An 18,932-nucleotide genomic window follows, 5' to 3' on the forward strand; every position below is an offset into this window, starting at 1 on the left:
AAAGAACAGAAACATGAAAAGAAAGAAATCAATCAGCGGATCTCAGTCCCACCTGCCTTCCAGTATGCTCTGTTGCAGGGTTGGGGCCTACTGCTAAGGAGCACAGGACACACAGTGCTCACTCATCAGAGCCCCAAATAAAAACTCTCTCTGTGAGGCCGGGCGGTGGTGGCGCACGCCTTTAATCCCAGCACTCAAGAGGCAGAGGCAGGCGGATCTCTGTGAGTTCGAGGCCAGCCTGGGCTACCAAGTGAGTTCCAGGAAAGGCGCAAAGCTACACAGAGAAACCCTGTCTCGAAAAACCAAAAAAAAAAAAAAAACAAAAAAACAAAAAACAAAAAAAAAAAATCACAAAAAAAAAAAAAAACCTCTCTCTGTGGCAGTCAACCATTTCATGAGAATTTATAGTCACTTCAAAGATCACCCTTTTTTTTTTTTTTTTGGTTTTTCAAGACAGGGTTTCTCTGTGTAGTTTTGCGCCTTTCCTGGAACTCGCTTTGGAGACCAGGCTGGCCTCGAACTCACAGAGATCCGCCTGCCTCTGCCTCCCGAGTGCTGGGATTAAAGGCATAGGCCACCACCACCCGGCCAAAGTTCACTTTTAACTTACATGAATTTTTATCTTGTCTGCTATTGTTAGAACCTAACAGCCAATTAACATGCAGCTTTTGAGCAAATGCCTGATGACTACCACTCACAGGGAAGTTCCTGCAATTCACTTCAAAAAGTCCCCTAGGAACTTTCTAATGCACCCCCATTCCTGAAAGACAGTACAATGCTGTGATTAAGAGTCATACAGATCTCCAATGGAGTCACAGTTACTGTAACTGGAGAAGTCAGTGCATCTTTTAATCCTATTAAAATAATCTGTAAAATGAGGTTGCTACTATCTACCTCTTGGTGCTTATATGATATAATATACATTAAGTGCTAACTGTTGTACCTGGTACATACTTTTATAATTACTAAAAATAATCATTAGATTGAGTCCTGGCTAAATTCACTCTCATCACTTTCTATATTGTCATTTTTTTTAAAGTTATAAAACATACAGGGCAAACAAACATTAACATATTAGGCTCTTTATTAATTATGGGCTGTTTTCCTATCTTTTATACTAACAAGGTTAATGTGGTATCCTCAGATTGGTTTGTGGCTAAATAATAATATTCCCAAAGACCTCATATTATCTTGAAAAGTATTATCCATCCCTCCCACCTCCTACAGCATTCTTCCTTTAAAATATATTTTAAATATCGGGTAAATCTTGCTAATTACCATTTAAGAGAAAGCTCTGGAAAGGTTAATGACTAATGGTCATGAAATGAAACAGTACTAAAATTTTAAATGCTGATACTATATATATAAAACACAAATGCAACTTCAAGTATTTTCCTGTTTCAGAGGTGACAGTTTTATACATATACTGTCAAAAGCCTGCACCACAGTATGAGTTTCTAGTGCCATCTCCAAGTACTACATAAAGAATACTCTATAGAGCCCTATGTTTTCAGAACTAAACTCTTAAATCCTTCAGAAAAGTTATGCTGGTCATTAACTTTATTTGTTAAGAATGCACTTAGCAAATACATTGTAATGAATCTTTTAATCCATTTCAGATCAAAATCTCAAAGCCTTTTCTTATCTTTCCTTTTGTTCAAACTATTAGAAAGATTAGATGGGTGCAGGGATGCGTGCCTATAACCCCAACACTAGGGACGTTTCTAAGGTGTGCAGACGCCAATCTCAGGCACACAGTGAACACCATCTCCAAAAAGGCTAACACCATGCGCAAAATCTTATGGGGATTGTGTATGGAAAATGTATTAAACCATGTGTCAAAAAAGAAAAAGTAAGTTGGTAATTTTGTAAGGCTACATAAGAAAGGTACCTATGCGGGCTAGTTGTATGTAAACTTGACACAAGCTAGAATTATTTGAAAGGAGGGAATTTCAATTGAGAAAATGACCCCATAAGATCCAGTTGTAGAGCATTTTCTTAATTAGTGATTGATGGGGGAGGGCTCAGCCCATTGTGGGTGGTGCTATCCCTGTACAGGTGGTCCTGGGTTCTATAAGAAAGCAGGCTGAGCAAGCCACGAGGAGCAAGACAGTAAGCAGCACCCCTCCACGGCCTCTGCATCGGCTCTTTGCCTTGAGGCTCCTGTCCTGTTTGAGTTCTTGCCCTGACTTCTTTTGATGATGAATAGTGTCTTAGTTTGGGTTTTACTGCTGTGAAGAGATACCATGACCATGGCAACCATAATAAAGAAAAACATTTAATTGGGGCTGGCTTATAATTCAGAGGCTTAGTCCGTTATCGTAATGACAAGAAGCATGGCAGCATGTAGGCAGACATGATGATGGAGGAGCTGAGAGTTCTACATCTTGATCTGCAGGCAGCAGCAAGAGAATGCCACACTGGGCCTACCTTAAGCATCAGAGACCTCAAAGCCCACTCCGAACAACCCACTTCCTCCAGCAAGGCCACACTTCCTAATAGTGCCACTTCCTATGAGCCTATGAGGCCATTTTCATTCAAACTACTATAAACAGCAATATGGAAGTGTAAGCCAAATAAACTCTTTCCTCCCCAACTTGCTTTTTTTGGTCACAGTGTTTCATCACAGCAATAGAAACCCTAACTAGGATACCACCAGACTGATAGGTGTTAAAAAAAAATTACATTTGTATAGAAATTAACAGGTTATTTGTTTATTTTAAAAACAAGACTTTATGCGGCCTGGCTGGCCTTAAAATCCTGCCTTCACTTCCTGGGTTCTGGGATTACAGGTTTACACCAATGTTCAGTTTCTGTGATACTGGGGATCACATCCAGGGCTTTGTGCATGCTAGTCAAACACTCTACCAAACTGAACCACAACACAGCTCAAAATTAATAATTTTAAAGTATCTTCTCATGCCATATGAGCCAAATATGGTGAGTTTTATTCTCATTTTACAGAAATTCAAGATCATTAAAATGACCATCTAAAGACACCAAATAAAAGTTTTCTGACTTCTAATTCCAGCCCATTCTACTTCCTCACATTGCTTCTCACCTGGGTCATTAACAATGCTGTACCCCTGGGATCTAAATACTTATGGCCAAATGAAAAGAATATTAAAATGGGGTGGAATAGATTAAACAAAAAGTCTTGGCTATCTTTTGTACTTAAGGGATTTTAGCACACAATACTTATTTTTTTGAGAATTTAATCACAGAGATTGCATGAAAGGTTATGAGAAAATGGAGACACACTTTATTTGCAAAAGTATCTGTGGGTATGTTTCTTCCCCCTGTCTTAAACACCTGTTTGAGTCCTAGTGGTGAATTATCGCCTCCTTAAGAGAAGAAGAATCCTGACTGCAGTTATGCTCTTAGAAATGATTTCAAAATCATTACTGTATTTAATAAATAGGGTTACAAAAAAAAAAGATTCTCTTAGAAATAATTTCTAAGTCATAGAAATTCAAGCTTTCTAGAAACTTCAACTACTTGGCTAAACATACATTTCTGTTCACATACAGAATCTATATGAGGCCTTTTATTTTGGCAAGAAAAAAGAAACTAACAAGCATAGTGATACCCTTTCAAAGAGGTGAACAGGGCAGGGAGGTGGGAATGAAGGCTGCACACTGCAGACCCAGGCATGGTTTAAATAAGTAACATTTTGGCCGGGCGGTGGTGGCTCACGCCTTTAATCCCAGCACTCGGGAGGCAGAGGCAGGCAGATCTCTGTGAGTTTGAGGCCAGCCTGGTCTCCAAAGTGAGTTCCAGGAAAGGTGCAAAGCTCTCAGAGAAACCCTGTCCCAAAAAAAAAGTAACATTTTTCCCAAGTCTAGTTTATTAGAAATGGAATAAAAGCATCCTAATGAGAACCAAACGTCCATGTATTCCCCTAAAGGTTAGAGTTAATAAAACATCTTTTCCTTTAAAATGTTTTCCTCTTTAAAAAAAAAGCAGTAATTTGTGACTGGGACTCAGAAATAAAGGAAATGTCCTCTTGCTGAATGTGGTAGCACACACCTTTAATCTCAGTACTGGAAGGCAAAGGCAGGTGGACCTTTATGAGTTCCAGGTCAGCCTGGTCTACATAGTGTGCTACAGGATAGCCAGGGCTACATGGAGAGACTCTGTCTCAAAAACAAACAAACAAAACTCTTAAACTCATAGGTATATACAGCCACATACTTTTTTTTTAATCAATGCACATCAATTGCATTTATTAACGGATGTCACTGTGGCATTTCTATATATGTATATATTGTTCTTTGCTCATGAATACCTTCTTTAAATATGTCTGTTAGATTTTATTTTGTGGTTAGTCCTCTATGAATACATGTATGTACATGTATGTGTATGTGTGTAGGTGCCATGAATGTGTATTGAGGTCAGAGGTAAGAGATGGTTCTCTCTGTTTACCTTTACAGGGGCTCTGGGGATTGAACTCAGGTCATTAGGCTTAGCAGCAAGCATCTTTACTCAGTGAGCTATCTCACCATTCACACCTTATTTTTATATCTGCATGGAAAAGCTACTTCCTTCCAGCTCTCTATTACTTGAAGGTCTATAATGTGTGGCATTAGAACTTAAAATAAGGTATAATAAGTTCTAGCAGTATAAACTAGTATAATTAGTTTTCACTCAATTTTCTGTATGTCACAATCTCTTGGGGTTGGGGATTTAGCTCAGTGGTAGAGTGCTTACCTAGCAAGCACAAAGCCCTGGGTTTGGTCCTCAGCTCTGAAAAAAACAATCTCTTGTAGTACTTAACTTACCTGAACTTCTGAATTCGAGTCAATAGGCTGCAGTGAAAACCAAGTTTCTTTACCACTGTGATTACACAAATCTTCTTTTTTGATGGCTACTTTTCCTACAGAAAATAAATAAGATGATGAGAAAACCTATTTTATACAATCTTGTGACTCATAAGCAGTGTTATATACTTTGTGGAAAACACTTTAGACTTGAATCTGTTGATATAAAAATCCACCATCACCCCTTTCTTTGAAATAGGATGCTGCTATGTAGCCCCAGCTGTCCTGATACTTGTTATATAGCTCAAGATAGACTTGAACTCAGGGTAATCCTCCTGCTTAAACCTTCCGAGTGCTGGAATTACAGATTTTTTTGTTGTTGTTGTTTTGTTTTGTTTTTTGAGATAGAGTTTCTCTGTATAACAGTCCTGGTGGTCCTCAAACTCCCTTTGTAGACCAGACTGGTCTTGAACTCTCAGAGATCCACCTGCTTCTGCTTCCTAAATGCTGGGATTAAAGGCGTGTGTCACTGTCGCCCGGCTGGGAGTACAGAATTTAAAAACCTGTTTCTATAAATTTTTTCTCCTCTACCCTAAAGGAGAAATGTCTTATTTCTGTTGGTCCATTGGCGGATCCTTTTGTGGGTCATTCTGAATCAGGGGATTAGAAAAACTCAGCCATAATCCCAGCACTTGGGAGGTAGAGGCAGGTGCATCTCTGTAAATCTGATGCCAGCCTGGTCTACAAAGAGAGTTCAGAACAGCCAGGACTATTTATTATATAGAGAAACCCTGTCTCAAAATACCAGGAAAAAAAAAGGAAGAAAGAAATTAAGAACTCAGCTGGACTTTAATGTAACTGTATTTTAGCACTCAGATTAATATTTTACTAGTACATTCAGGGTAAAAAAATATATAAATGGCAGTGCAATATAACTTTCCAGGTTCTATAACACTGTAAATAAAGTGAATGTGTTGGCTAATTTTGAGCAGTTATATCTGCATTTTTTTTTTTTTTTTTTTTTTGGTTTTTCGAGACAGGGTTTCTCTGTCTAGCTTTGCGCCTCTCCTGGAACTCACTCTGTAGCCCAGGCTGGCCTCGAACTCACAGAGATCCGACTGGCTCTGCCTCCCGAGTGCTGGGATTAAAGGCGTGCGCCACCACCGCCCGGCTATGTCTGCATTTAACACGAGGTTATATGTTGTAATTAAGTGAAAGGACAAATAGCATCACCTACTAATAAAAAGTATCTAAAAAATTATTAAAATTTCGCTTTATCAAAACATTATTAAACTGACTATACTACTTCAATTCATACGTTAAAAAAAAAAAAAATCAAGGCAGCTTTCCGAAGTGCTTCTACCTACCAGGAAAGAGAGTGTACAATGAACAAAGCAGTATGAAAGAAACAAATGCTCTTCAGATAAAGTATCTGCCATGTTGGGGCAAAGCATTTCCTCCCCCAATTCAAGTTTTAAGAATTAGACATAGTTTTGCACATGACTAGCAATTCAAAGACTGCACAAAACTCCAACAAAGGAGATACGCTATAGTTTAAAGGAATTCACCTTTTTCTGTTTTTAAAAAGTGACTACTTGGAGCTGGAGAGCTGACTTGGGGTTAAATAAGAGCACTGGTTACCCTTCCAAAGGACCCCCAATCCCAGCACCCAACACGGCAGCTCACAGCCACCTGCATGCAACTCCAGTTCTAGGGGATCCAACACACTCACCTCACACAGACACACACACACACAAAGCACCAATGTACCTAAAAAAAAAAAAAAAAAAAAAAAAAAAACTACTTTCCTTTGAAGTACCTGAACTGTGTATGTTATGTCCTTTGGCTTATAACATACCTTACTTTTAGTTCAACAGATGAAAACACTAAGAAAATGATAAACTTTTATAAGAAGAAACATCAACTTGGGGATATCAAGTGAAAAGGAAGATAGAAAAATAAACACAGAAAAACTTATGTTTGAGGTTTTTTTTCTGGAAGTAGATGGTGATTATACTACTGCACGATATATAAAAAAAAACTGTATGCTTTTCTCATTTTACAAATATTTTATCTTGATAATCCCAGCACTTAGGAGGCAGAGGCAGATGGATTTCTGTGAGTTAAAGGCCAGCCTGGTATACATAGTAAGTTCCAGGGCAGATACAGAGGGAGACTTTGCCTCAAGGAAAAAAAAAAAAAAGGAAAAAAAGAATGATTTTAAAATTTGGAAAAAAAGCTACCAAGAACAGTGTACACAAAACTTCCATTTTCTTCACCCAGAATTTCCAAAATCTTACTACATTAGTACATTTTTATCATGTTTTGCTCTCTTTCTGATATATGTATCAGAAAATTTTATGTGTGTGTGTGTGTGTGTGTGTGTGTGTGTGTGTGTGTGTGTGTGTATAAAATGATTTTTCCCTCTGGGCCATTAAAAAATAAATTAAATACAATACACACCTTTTAAAAGAATCATTAATTTTTATTTTGTGTGCATTTGTGTTTTGCCTGCACGTATGTCTATGTGAGGGTGTTGAATCCCCTGCAACTAGAGTTACAGTTCTGAGCTGCCATGTAGGTAGGTGCTGGTAATTGAACCCGGGTCCTCTGAAGAGTAGCCAGTGATCTTAAATGCTGATCCATCTCTCCAGCCCCCTACAATACACACTTCAAAACAAGAAATTTTATGGTATGTGACTTACACCTTAATAAAGTTGTTACTTAAGTTATTTAACATATTAGTTTTATAAGCTTGTCTATTTATAACTTAGAACTCGAATTACAGACATATATAATTTAAAGATAAAATATACAATTAGATTTTTATTAGAATGGCAACTATTGTAATACTACTACTCAAAGGAGACCTACTGAAAATTCATTAATTTACTAACACAGAAAGTTGAAAATACATAAAACTCTAAACCCATGAATCTTTTCTTTTAAATATTCAGTGAAATCTAATATAAAGATAGAATTGTACAAAGTGACACTAGGAAAATGTACTTCAGGGTTTTTTTTGTGAATTTTAAAGATGAAAAATGAAGGTAAAACTGAAATTATTCTGGTACTGAAGGTGTACACTGATATCTAAGTACAGAATATGGGCATTAACTAAAAGAAGCAAATATTCTTATACTACTAAAGGAATTTAGACGAGGGTCAAATTATATAAACTTCTTGAAATGTTTCATCTATGGATTATACAAAATTTTTAGGAAATCAATTTATCTGAAATGGCTCAGGATACAAAATAATGAAGCATTCAATTTAATATGGTATGAATGTAGGATAATCATAACTATCATAATACCAATTATCACTGATTCTGTATCAGAAGCAAATTTTAAGGGAATGAATAATAGCTTGGTACTTAAAAATACATTTATACATACATATGTATGTATATATATGCACATACACACACGTACACATACGCCCTACAGCTGAAGTTCTTATCTTTTACAGATTTTTGTAAGGGAATATCGTTGCTATCTTCTCCCCAGGAAAAAGCACAGAGAATATCTAGCATACAACTTTTAACATCTTCAATTTATACAGAATTACTTTTTTAGCTTGTCTTGTTATTAGGATCCTAGGCACACTACAAAAGCACTCTGCTACTGAGCTTCAGTCCCAGTCCTAGGATGTAATTTTTAGAGAGTTTCCTAAGCCAGATGTGGTGGGCACATGCTTATAAACTTGGCACTTACGAAGCTAAAGCAAAACAACTGTGATCTCAAGTCAGCAGGGGGAGGGGAAGGGAGACTATATATATCTATATCTATATCTATAGATATAGATATAGATATATAATGAATGAATATGAGTAAGAATGAGCATGAAAGAAAGAAACTTATTGTACAGAAAAAGAACCTCTACAGAACCTCTAGTATGGTGATAATTTATTTGGATTAAAATGTTATTTGTATGTTAATAAATAAAGTTGACCGGGGGTCAGAGCTATTAGCAAGCCATAGGAAAGCAGGGCAGTGGTGGCGTACGCTTGTAATCCCAGCACTTGGTAGGCAGAGCTGGGTAAGTCTCTGTGTGTTCAGGGATACAGCCATTATTGGATACACATGCCTTTAATCTCAATACCAATCATGGAAAACCTGGAGGCCTATACAGACAGGCCGTGAGGAGGCGGTCATGTGGTTGGGTTTACAACCAATGAGAAGGCAGGACAGGAACTCTATATAAAGACTTTAACACAGGGGTAGCTCTGGTTCGGAGAGGTAAGACCACTGCAGGAGGAAGGATAAGGTTTTAGCTCTTAGCTCTGACCTCTTGGCTTTCTTCTTTGCATTGGTTCTGTGTTTCTTATTTAATAAGAAGGTTGGTTACATCTACACTCTAGTCTACCATTTCCATAATTTTAAAGCTTTAAGCAGACTTTGTAAATATTTATGCAGATGTGTACACACACACACACACACACACACACACACACACACACACACACGCACAGTAAGCACTCGACTTTAAAAGGGAGAGTTGAAAGTTTTTATTTGGAACTTTATTGCTTTGAGCAATTCATGCCCTCATTCTATAAATCACACTGGTACTGTTACAAACAGTGATTCAAGTTCCATGTTGCCTCAACTTAAGCCTATTTAACCAAATATGTGCTTAAAAGCTGCATAGAAATTCATCTTTTCTACTAAATCTTTCAGATCAAAGGAAATACACCTGATACGGGTGTCTTCCCAAAAGACAATCCAGCCCCACAAGTACAACATTTGAGAAGCAAATTATCTTCTTCTTATGCACGCTCCCTCCCCCCCATTTTTGTTTTGTATTTTGTTTTTTGGGACAGGGTTTCTGTGTAGCCTTGGCTGTCCTGGAATTTGCTCTGCAGACCAGGCTGTCCTTGAACTCAGATCTGCCTGCCTCTGTCTCCCAAGTAATGGGGTTTAAAGACATGAGCCACCAGTGCCTTTTTAAAGAAGTATTTGTTTGGTTTTCTAGATGGAAGTCTGACTCTGTAACCCAAGATAGCCTCAAACTCACAGCAATCCTCCTGCCTCAATCTCTTGGTATACAAGTGTGAACATCCACGCCTGGTGAATTTTACTTTAAAAATAAGCAAATAGCAAAGGCAACTTTGGTAAATCATTATTATTTACTGAAATAAATATTAAAGGCCTTGTCAAGAAACACTAAATGAAGACTATAGGATATGTAAAGGGAAATGAAAACACAGAGCATCTTAGCAACATGCAGTTAATTATCAGTTACTCTCAGAATGCTGCTAATAACCAACAGCTTCTTTCAAAGCCTTACTCTACCTCTCTGACATTGAAAGATCTTGCAGTATGTGATAGGTATTAATCTCTCCTATCCTTCTTCCTACCTTCTGAAAATGTCTTATCAGTGTTCACTGGGGACTCTTGATACCTGAAACCCTCCTCATTTGCTCCCAGGTACTTTTGCTCAATCTAGAGCAGCTCCTAAATTCTCAGGTAATACAAGTTTAATTTGTTTGAAACCAAAGTCCCTTCTCCCCTTTCAACATGTCCCTCAAACTTGAACGTTCCTCCACTGTTTCCTACTCAGTTAATAACCACCACAGAAATACCACCTCCCCTCACATCCTTTTCACCCTTTGGTCCCTAAGTCCTATCTGAACCCTCTAAAGCACTCCCTCTTAGCATTTCTGATGCCAATGCCCCATTCACCTCACATAACAGCATCTTCACTGTCTCCGTGCCCCAGTCTCACCCTATTCTAAACCCTAACTACCTATTGTCTATGATTTCCAAACTACAAAATCAACAAACAAGAGTACATAAAAATACGAGGATTCATTCATACAACTGTACAGAACCACTATATTCTTAAAAGGTTCAAAATCATTATCTACAGAATAAAGTTTAAATTTCAGAGTTTTTGAAAGCTGAAATGCTTTGTATCACAGCTTGACTCCAATGTATATTCCTAGCTGTGCTTTCTTATCATTCTTCTCCTAACAACATCCCATTAACATCAACACCAACACAGAACTAACATCCCAGACACAGCACTCATCCCTCCTCCTCTTCACCTGTCAGGTACTATGACCTGCTACTGCGCTTCCTTTTCCTACCTTGTTCAGAGTCTTTGTTAACTGTTTTTTTTTTTTTTTTATATATATATATTGGAGAGGGGGCACTGTGCACACACATGCATGCACACGTGTGTTTTGGCATGTGCATGCTGTGGTTTGCATTAAACAAAACTAGTTCTTTTCTCTTCTGTGATTTCTAAGTATATTGTTCACATCTCCAGAACAAACTCTATTATACTATAGGTTGACCATCCCTAATCCAAAAAAGCTGAAACCTAAAAGGCTCTGAAATCTAAGACATTCTGAACATCAATGCAACATTTAAAAAAAAATTAGATTTGGGATTTTTTTCTACTATGGATGAGCAATTGGAAAAAAATCTACAAAAGTATGTCAAAACTCCAAAGTCTCAAACACTTCTAGTCCTAGTATTTCCAGTAAAGCATACTTAAGCTGAATATTAGAGAACAAGGCTGCCTCTCAGATAAAATGGAAGCAACGTGTCTTCTATTATCTTCGGAACTCCACCTTTTGTATGCTCCATGTAAGTATCTGGCAAATGTTTAATTTAACTGAGGATGCAGCCTAAGAGGGGATCTATAAATAAGAGGCTTCTAGGAAGAAGAAAGAGTGCATGAAAGTTAAGAAGCAGATATAAGAAAACAACTCTGTGGCCATTGAGATGGTGTTGATCATAATCCCCAGGACCTACACGGCAGAAGGAGACAGCATTTGCTTTTGTGGTTTGAATGAAAATGGCTTTCTTTCACAGGCTCACACAGTGGCCGTGTAGGAGTTGCCTATTGGAGGAACTGTGTCACTGGGAGTAGGCTTTGAGGTTTCAAATGCTCACACCAGGTCCAGTGTCACTCTCTTCACCTCCATATTCAGCACCATGTCTGCCTGAATCTGCCATGTTTCCCGCCATGCTGATAATGGACTAAACCTCTGAACTGGAAGCCAGCCCCAACTAAATGTTTTCCAATGGTTATGGCATCTCTTCATAGCAACATATGAGCTTAGTCACTGACTAAGACAGATGCCTACAAGTTGTCCTCTGACCTAGACATGCAAACCACTGGTGCATGCATGCATGTGCATGGCTGGCTTTCTCTCTCTCATAAAAACAAACAGAAGAAAATAAAAGAAAACGCACTACCATGAAAATGTCTCTTTGTTGACTTTCAATAAGCTCTGAGGCAGAAAAGAATTTGAAAGAACAAGTATTCAGCAGCGGAAGTGACAAAAGCTAGCATATTTTATGGTTCAACTCTGAAATCCTTCCCCACAGCTCACGTATTTTAAACACCTGGCCCTCAGCTAGTGCTGTCTGGGGTACCTAACTGACAAAGACAAGTATCTAGAGCAGGCATTTGAGCCCTAGTTCTTGTCCCATGCTCCCTGCTCCCTGGTCAACTGCCAGGATGAACCTGCCACTTTATGCTCCCAGTGACCAAGCCTGAGCCACCCCACTGCTGTGCCTGTCTCTTCGTGACAAATCCCGTAAAACTTTAAGCCACAGTCTCTCCTTCCTCCTTCAAGTCTCTTCTGTCAGGAACTTGTCATGGTGATGTGTAGTTGAAAAGTTTTTCTCCAGTCCCACCCGGCTTGCAGTCCCACAGCCGCTTATAAAACAATTACTCAGAGGCTTTTATTAATTACCAATTGCATGGCATATGGCAGGCTTCTTGCTAGCTAGCTCTTATATCTTCACTTAATCCATTTCTATTAGTCTATGTTTTGCCACGTGTTCTGTGGCTTACCAGTCTGCTGGCATGTTGTTCCCTGGGCGGCAGGCTGGCAACTCTCTGCCTGTGCCTCTCCTTTTTTCGTCTCTCTGCTTGAATTCCCTGTCTTTTAGATATTGTAATTGTAATTCCTGCTTGATAACTGTTCTATTACATGTAACATTACTATGTTAAAATTAGAACCTTCCTTTTTGATTAGAAAGAAAAGGGGAAGTGCTATGGGATGTCTTTCTGTATGCTGTGAATATGTGTTACTCTGATTGGTTGATAAATAAAGCTGTTTGCCTATGGCAAGGCAGCTTAGAGGCAGGCAGGAAATCCAGGAAAGAGTCAGGAAGAAGAAAGGCAGAGGTGGAGGAGACGCCATCCCACTGTCTGGGGAGCAGCATGTAATAGCATACAGGTAACGCCACAGAACACGCAGTGACATATAGATTAATAGAAATGGGCTAAGTTTAGTTATAAGAGCTAGCTAGTAAGAAGCCTGAGCCATAGGCTATATAATTTACAACTAATATTAAGCCTCTGAATGATTATTTTATAAGCGGCTGCAGGAAAAGGGTGAGAGAGATTTGTCTGGACTGCTCAGAGCCAGGCTGGACACAGGAAAACTTCTGATATAGTGATGAGATAGAATACAAGTCTATAGACATCTACAATACAAACGTGATAGATCAGGGCTGATGGGGCATGCTGTAATGCCATCTACTAAGGAGACTGGGATAGGATGATCCTTAGTTCAAGATCCACCAGTTCAAGACCAGTCTGGGAAATATAGTGACATAATCTTCACGGGGGATAAAGGAGGGCAGGGAGCTGAAGAAATGGTTCAGCATTCAAGAGCAATGATTTATTTTTCAGAGGACTTGGGTTTGATTCTAAGCACCCACATTTTACAAATATTTTATCTTGATAATCCCAGCACTCAGGAGGCAGAGGCAGGTGGAGCTCTGCGAATTCAAGGACAGCCTGGTCTACAAAGTGAGTTCCAGGACAGCCAGAGCTACACAGAGAAACACCCTGTCTCAAAAAAAAAAAAAAAAAAAAAAAAGTTATGAATTGTACCTACCTATACGAAGATCTCTTTGTAAGACATTCTTATCATAAACATAAAACGACAAATACTGGAAAGTTCTTGGAATTTCAAAGTAAAATTCTTCACTGAAATATGGTCTAGAGAGAAAAGAGAAAGCTCATTATGCCAAATAATATATTAATTTATTATTACTATTAAATAATTCATTACTACCACTATTAAAATGGTCCTGTTAAATAAAATCACATTCAAATGTCACTTTCAATAAACACCAATGAAATTATAAACTAAAATTCTTTAGAAAAGAACTTCAAAAACCCCAAAATTATTCTCAATATTGTTTTAGTATTGAGATCCTAAACAAATTAAGCTGAACTAAAAAGACCTCAGGTGTTAAAAGAATTCTAAACACACAGTTTTTCAGAAAGTCTTGTGGACAGAAGATCTAGTAACTGCCTAGGTCATGCTCACCTAAAGTAGACCTAAATGAGAGTCAAGAACAAAGCCATTCACATTATTATCTTAGAAATATATAACTACATAAAGTTGTATTGATCACAATAATACTTAACACCTAAAATGGATAATGCTATATAAAATATTTTCAAATGTATTATAAATATTGAATATTAAATATTTTCATTATCTTTCCCAAATTATTTATAAACTATATATTATCAAATCTGATCTATGGAGGTTGGTGGCCTTTGATAAATTTACAAACCTGTGTAGCTTCCACACCAATCAAAATATAGAACACTGTTACCACCTTAGAAAGTTCCCTTATGCTCCCAATAGTACCTTACACAAACAACTAGTTTTACGGGGTTGAGGGAGTCCAGGGCCTAGACTTGGGGCCTTGTATATGCTAGGCAAGTACTCTACCACTGAGCTATATTCTTAGTCCAGTGATAAGAATTCTTCCTATGTGTGTGTATGTGTGCACATATGTGTGCAGGTGTGAGTCTATCAATGTTGAGTGTCTTCTTCAATCTGTCTCCACCTTATTTTTTGAGACAGGGTCTTTCCCCGAGTCTGGATTTTCTTGTTCCCACAGGCCCGGCTCATTTTTCTGCCATGGCAAACAGCTTTTTACACAGGTGTTGAGGATCCCAACTCAGGTCTTCATGCTTACATGACAAACACTTTACTGACGGAGCTATCTCCCCAGACTCAGTGATTTGTGTGTGCATATGTGTGAATGTGTGCATCAGTATAGAGTTCAGAAGTTGAAATTGAACATCTTCCTCCATCTGTCTCTACCTTATTTTTGACACAGGGTTTCTAGCTGAACCTGCAGCTCACTGATTTGGCTATTCTGACTGGCCAGCAAGTCCCAGGGATCCTCTTGTCTCCACATCCTCAGTCTTGGGATTACACCACTAGTGTTTGGCTTTTTACATGGGTTGCTAAGTATCTAAAATGAAGTTCTCAATGCTTTCAAGGAAGCACTTTATCAACTGACTCATCACTGTTGGAGAAGGGCCTGGGAGGCCCCACTGGCAGTTAATGACTACTAGAAAAGGAAATCATTTTCTTCAGTGGTGCAGCTGTTGGTTAGTTGCTCGTGCTCCAGGAAATCATGTCCTACTCATGCTTATGCAAGCAGACCTAATTGAACTCAGTGGGTCACATACATAAACGAAAATAGGAGAACTTATTGGAAGGTGTTCAGAGGGTGTGCAAGGGGTATGATTTAAAAACAATACATTCACGTATAGAATTGTTGCAAGATATTTGAGCAAACTGTAAAGATGTGTTGCTGTTTTACCTTGCCTGTCTAAGGCACCTGATTGGTTTAATAAAAAGCTGAATGGCCAATAACTAGGCAGGAGAGGTTAGGCAGAACTTTCTCAGGCAGAGAGAAGAATGAATCCAGGTGCATCAGAGTCACCAGCAAGACATGAAGGGAGTCAGACACGGAGGAATTCAGACATACAGAATGGAGAAGGGGTAAAAAGCCACATGGCAAAATGCAGATTAATAGAAAAAGGTTAACTTAAGTTATAAGAGCTAGTTGGGAACAAGCCTAAGCTAAAAGCCAAGCTTTCACAATTAATAATAAATCTCTGTGTCGTTATTTGGGGGCTGGTGGTCCCAAAAGAAATTCTAAAAACACAGAATTTTCAAAGACTGAATTAAAATTAAAACCTATTGGGGTTGGGGATTTAGCTCAGTGGTAGAGTGCTTGCCTAGCAAGCACAAGGCCCTGGGTTTGGTCCTCAGCTCTGAAAAAAAAAAAAAAAAAAAAAAAAAAAGGAAAAAAATTATCTCCCAGAAACTTCCCTTGTACCCTCTGCAATTACCCCACCACACTGTAAGTCAACTGGTAAAAGCGCTATCATTACATTACTGATTAAATCCTAATATTGACAAAATGGTTTTAGACTGTTTTCTTGATGATTAACGGTGCTTGATCTCTTTTCATGTGTCTTCAAGACATTTGTATATCATCTTTTATGAAATATCTGAGTCTTCTCATATTTTAAATTTCTTAATTATTAAGGGTTTTGCTTTGATTTAGAGATGTTTAAAAGCAGAATATATTACATAATTCTTTTGGGAATTCTATACCATTTTCTGTTTCATAATTCAAAGTTATAAAAATTAAAGATCAAGAACAAAAAGAAAAAAACTTGGAGGGAGAAGAAGTTAGATCTATTGTGTAGTTATTTTCAGCTGAATGATTGATCACAACTTATATAAATATTGAGAACATTATAATAAAATCAAGATGTGGAAAGGTTTTTAATACAGATTGTTTTGCCCCATTCTAAAAGGAAAAATTAGAGTCTGACACTCAGAATCTAAGAATTACCTACTCTAACTAGCTATACTCTTAAGTGACTACGGTAATAACACTGCTAGCTTTCAATTATCTTTCAAATTATTTTCTTATTTTTAAAGGTGGATAAAGAAATAAAGAAAACTGATTTCATCATTTTCTGCTACACAAAAATTCAGAAAGGTTAAAGGCTAAAAAAATATAAGCTAATTCTGGTTATTTTCATATATATGGCTACATATTACAAACTACAAGTACCCAACTTACTTAGTTTTATCACTGAATATCTTGTGATATAAAATTGATGTAACAGACTGAAATTTAAATAATTTCAGGTCTCAAATCCCTGCTGTGCCTTTAACTTCGTTCATTACGTGACAAATTATTCAGACTTTTGGTGACATTATATCATTTATAAATGTAAGTAAAAAAGACATGTATGAATTTGTATGCACAAATGTGAAAAACATCAATATAGGTATATGACTTATGACAAAAATCTTTGTATTTTTGTGTATTACTCCCAAGCTTTATGGGCTACTATTTATTCAACGGTGAAGTCAGAGAACAACCAGTGGGGGTTGTTTCTCTCCTTTCACCATGTGGGCTCTGGGCACTTGCTATAGAATAATATTTGCACACTATAAATATGTATTGCTCTGTTAATAAAAAGCTAGGCAGGATTTTGGGGGCAGAGAGAAAGCTGGGAAGAAGAAAGGCAGAGTGAGAGGAGTCACCAGCCAGAAGGAAAGGAAGCAAGAAATACAGGAGAGGTAAAAGTCACAAGCCTTGGAGTAGCACATAGATTAATAGAAATGGGTTAATTTAAGTTCTAAGAGCTAGTTAGTAAAAAGCCTGAGCTATCAGCCAAGCATTCATAATTAATGATAAGAGATTTGGGAGCAAGGCTGGGACACATAAAAACTCCAACTACAGGTACTAAACTCAAGCTGTCAAGCTCAACAGCTGACATCTTTACAAACTACTGACTAACTCTCTACATTGACCTACTTTAGTTTTATATAATACTTTCCTTATGAAGAGTTCAAACTTATAAGAACCAAAAGACATAAAAGGGCATGCAGAGGGGTATGCCTACAATACAGGCATTTCAGAGGCTGAAGTAGGAGGAGTAAGAGTTCAAGGCCAACCTGGGCTACATAGCAAGACACTGTGTCGAGGAAGAGGAGAGGAAGAAAGGGGAAGGGAAGGTGTAAGAAAGAGGAGAAAGAGAAAGGAAGAAAAGGAAAGGAGACACAGGCAAACTTCAGAGGGGAAGACAGGCAAGAATAAGGAGAAGGGGTAAACACAGTACCAAAACATATTCCAGAAATCCAATGGAATGAAATACAAGTTACAACAACTGTTTCATTCACCAGGCTTGTTCCAACAACTCCCAGAATCCTTGATTGCTTTGTCCCTGAAGACTATCTTTTCAGCAGTTTGGTGGTGGTGGGTTTTTTGTTTTGTTTTGTTTGTTTTTGAGACAGGCTCTCACTACGTAGCCCTGATTGGCCTGGGACTTCCTATGTAGACCAGGCTGGCCTCAAATTCAACCAAGCTGGGATTGAAAGCATGTGTCATGACACCTGGCTTTAGCACAATCCTAAATCAGAATTACAACCACAAACACTGCAACAAGGCAGAGGAGGCAAATTAAGGATTTGCTGTGATACTTTCAAAGTGTAATTAACTTCCAAAGATGAAAACAACCTACCAAGGGCTTATCCCCTGATAATATACTAGTAAGTTAACTTCAAGTGTGAGTGTGAGTGTGTGTGTGTGTTCTTGTGTATATGTAGGTGCAGGGGTAAAGGGTGTGTGTAGGCTAGAGGTTGACATCAGGTTTCTTTTTCAATCATTTTCCAACTTATTTTTTGAGACAAAGGCTCTTGTTGAACAATTTGGCTATAAAACTGGCAATCCAGTTCCTTGGATCCTCCCATCTCCATGTCCTTAGCACTAGGACTACAAGTGGGAACTACTGCACCTGACTTTCTCACATGGGTGCTGGGGATGGAACAGGAATCCTCATATTCATGCATCAAGTACTTTACCAACTAAGTCATCTCTCTAGCTCCAACTTGTATGAACTTTAAGAATTAATTTATTATTTGGAGAAATAAAATGATGCACTTTGAGGAAAGCTCAAATAAATAGGCAAAACTTAGCCCAAAAGACAGACTAAAGTCTTACAATAGTTTTCAAACATTTAATAGTGTCATATAAAAGATGGACTAAACTCGTTCCTCAGAAAATCTAAGGGATCTCCTAGGACAACTAAGAAAAAATACTTCCTAAGGCAATGAAAAGCCACATGAAAGCAAGCACTGCATTGATGTCATCCTCACAGGCAGATGAGTAAACAGAACCCAGAACTGAGCAAGAGCTTGGTACATGGTTGGATGTCATTTTAATAATCATTAAACAATTAAACATAAGCACTTTCTGAGTCAGAACAGTTCAAAGACCAAGCAGACTGCTTAGGAAGCATGAACTCCTTGGTGACTAGAATATTATTAAGCAGATGCCACATGACCCCTAGCCAAAG

At 38.0% G+C, this 18,932-nt stretch overlaps 1 protein-coding gene across 4 annotated transcripts in view; it reads right to left on the bottom strand.

The window, feature by feature from the left end:
- Positions 1–18,932, bottom strand: part of Rasa2 (RAS p21 protein activator 2) — a 119,850-nt gene that overhangs the window by 75,776 nt on the left and 25,142 nt on the right. For all 4 annotated transcript variants that reach the window (XM_052717502.1, XM_052717482.1, XM_052717511.1 and 1 more), the window contains exons 3-4: positions 13,630–13,733; positions 4,782–4,876 (exon numbers count right to left, since the gene is read on the bottom strand). In XM_052717502.1, coding sequence (XP_052573462.1) covers positions 4,782–4,876; positions 13,630–13,733 — 199 coding nt within the window. The remainder of the gene's footprint in view (positions 1–4,781; positions 4,877–13,629; positions 13,734–18,932) is intronic.

This window comes from Peromyscus californicus, unplaced genomic scaffold (genome assembly GCF_007827085.1).
Source record: "Peromyscus californicus insignis strain IS unplaced genomic scaffold, ASM782708v3 Scaffold_11__1_contigs__length_118956290, whole genome shotgun sequence".
Lineage (NCBI taxonomy): Eukaryota > Metazoa > Chordata > Mammalia > Rodentia > Cricetidae > Peromyscus > Peromyscus californicus.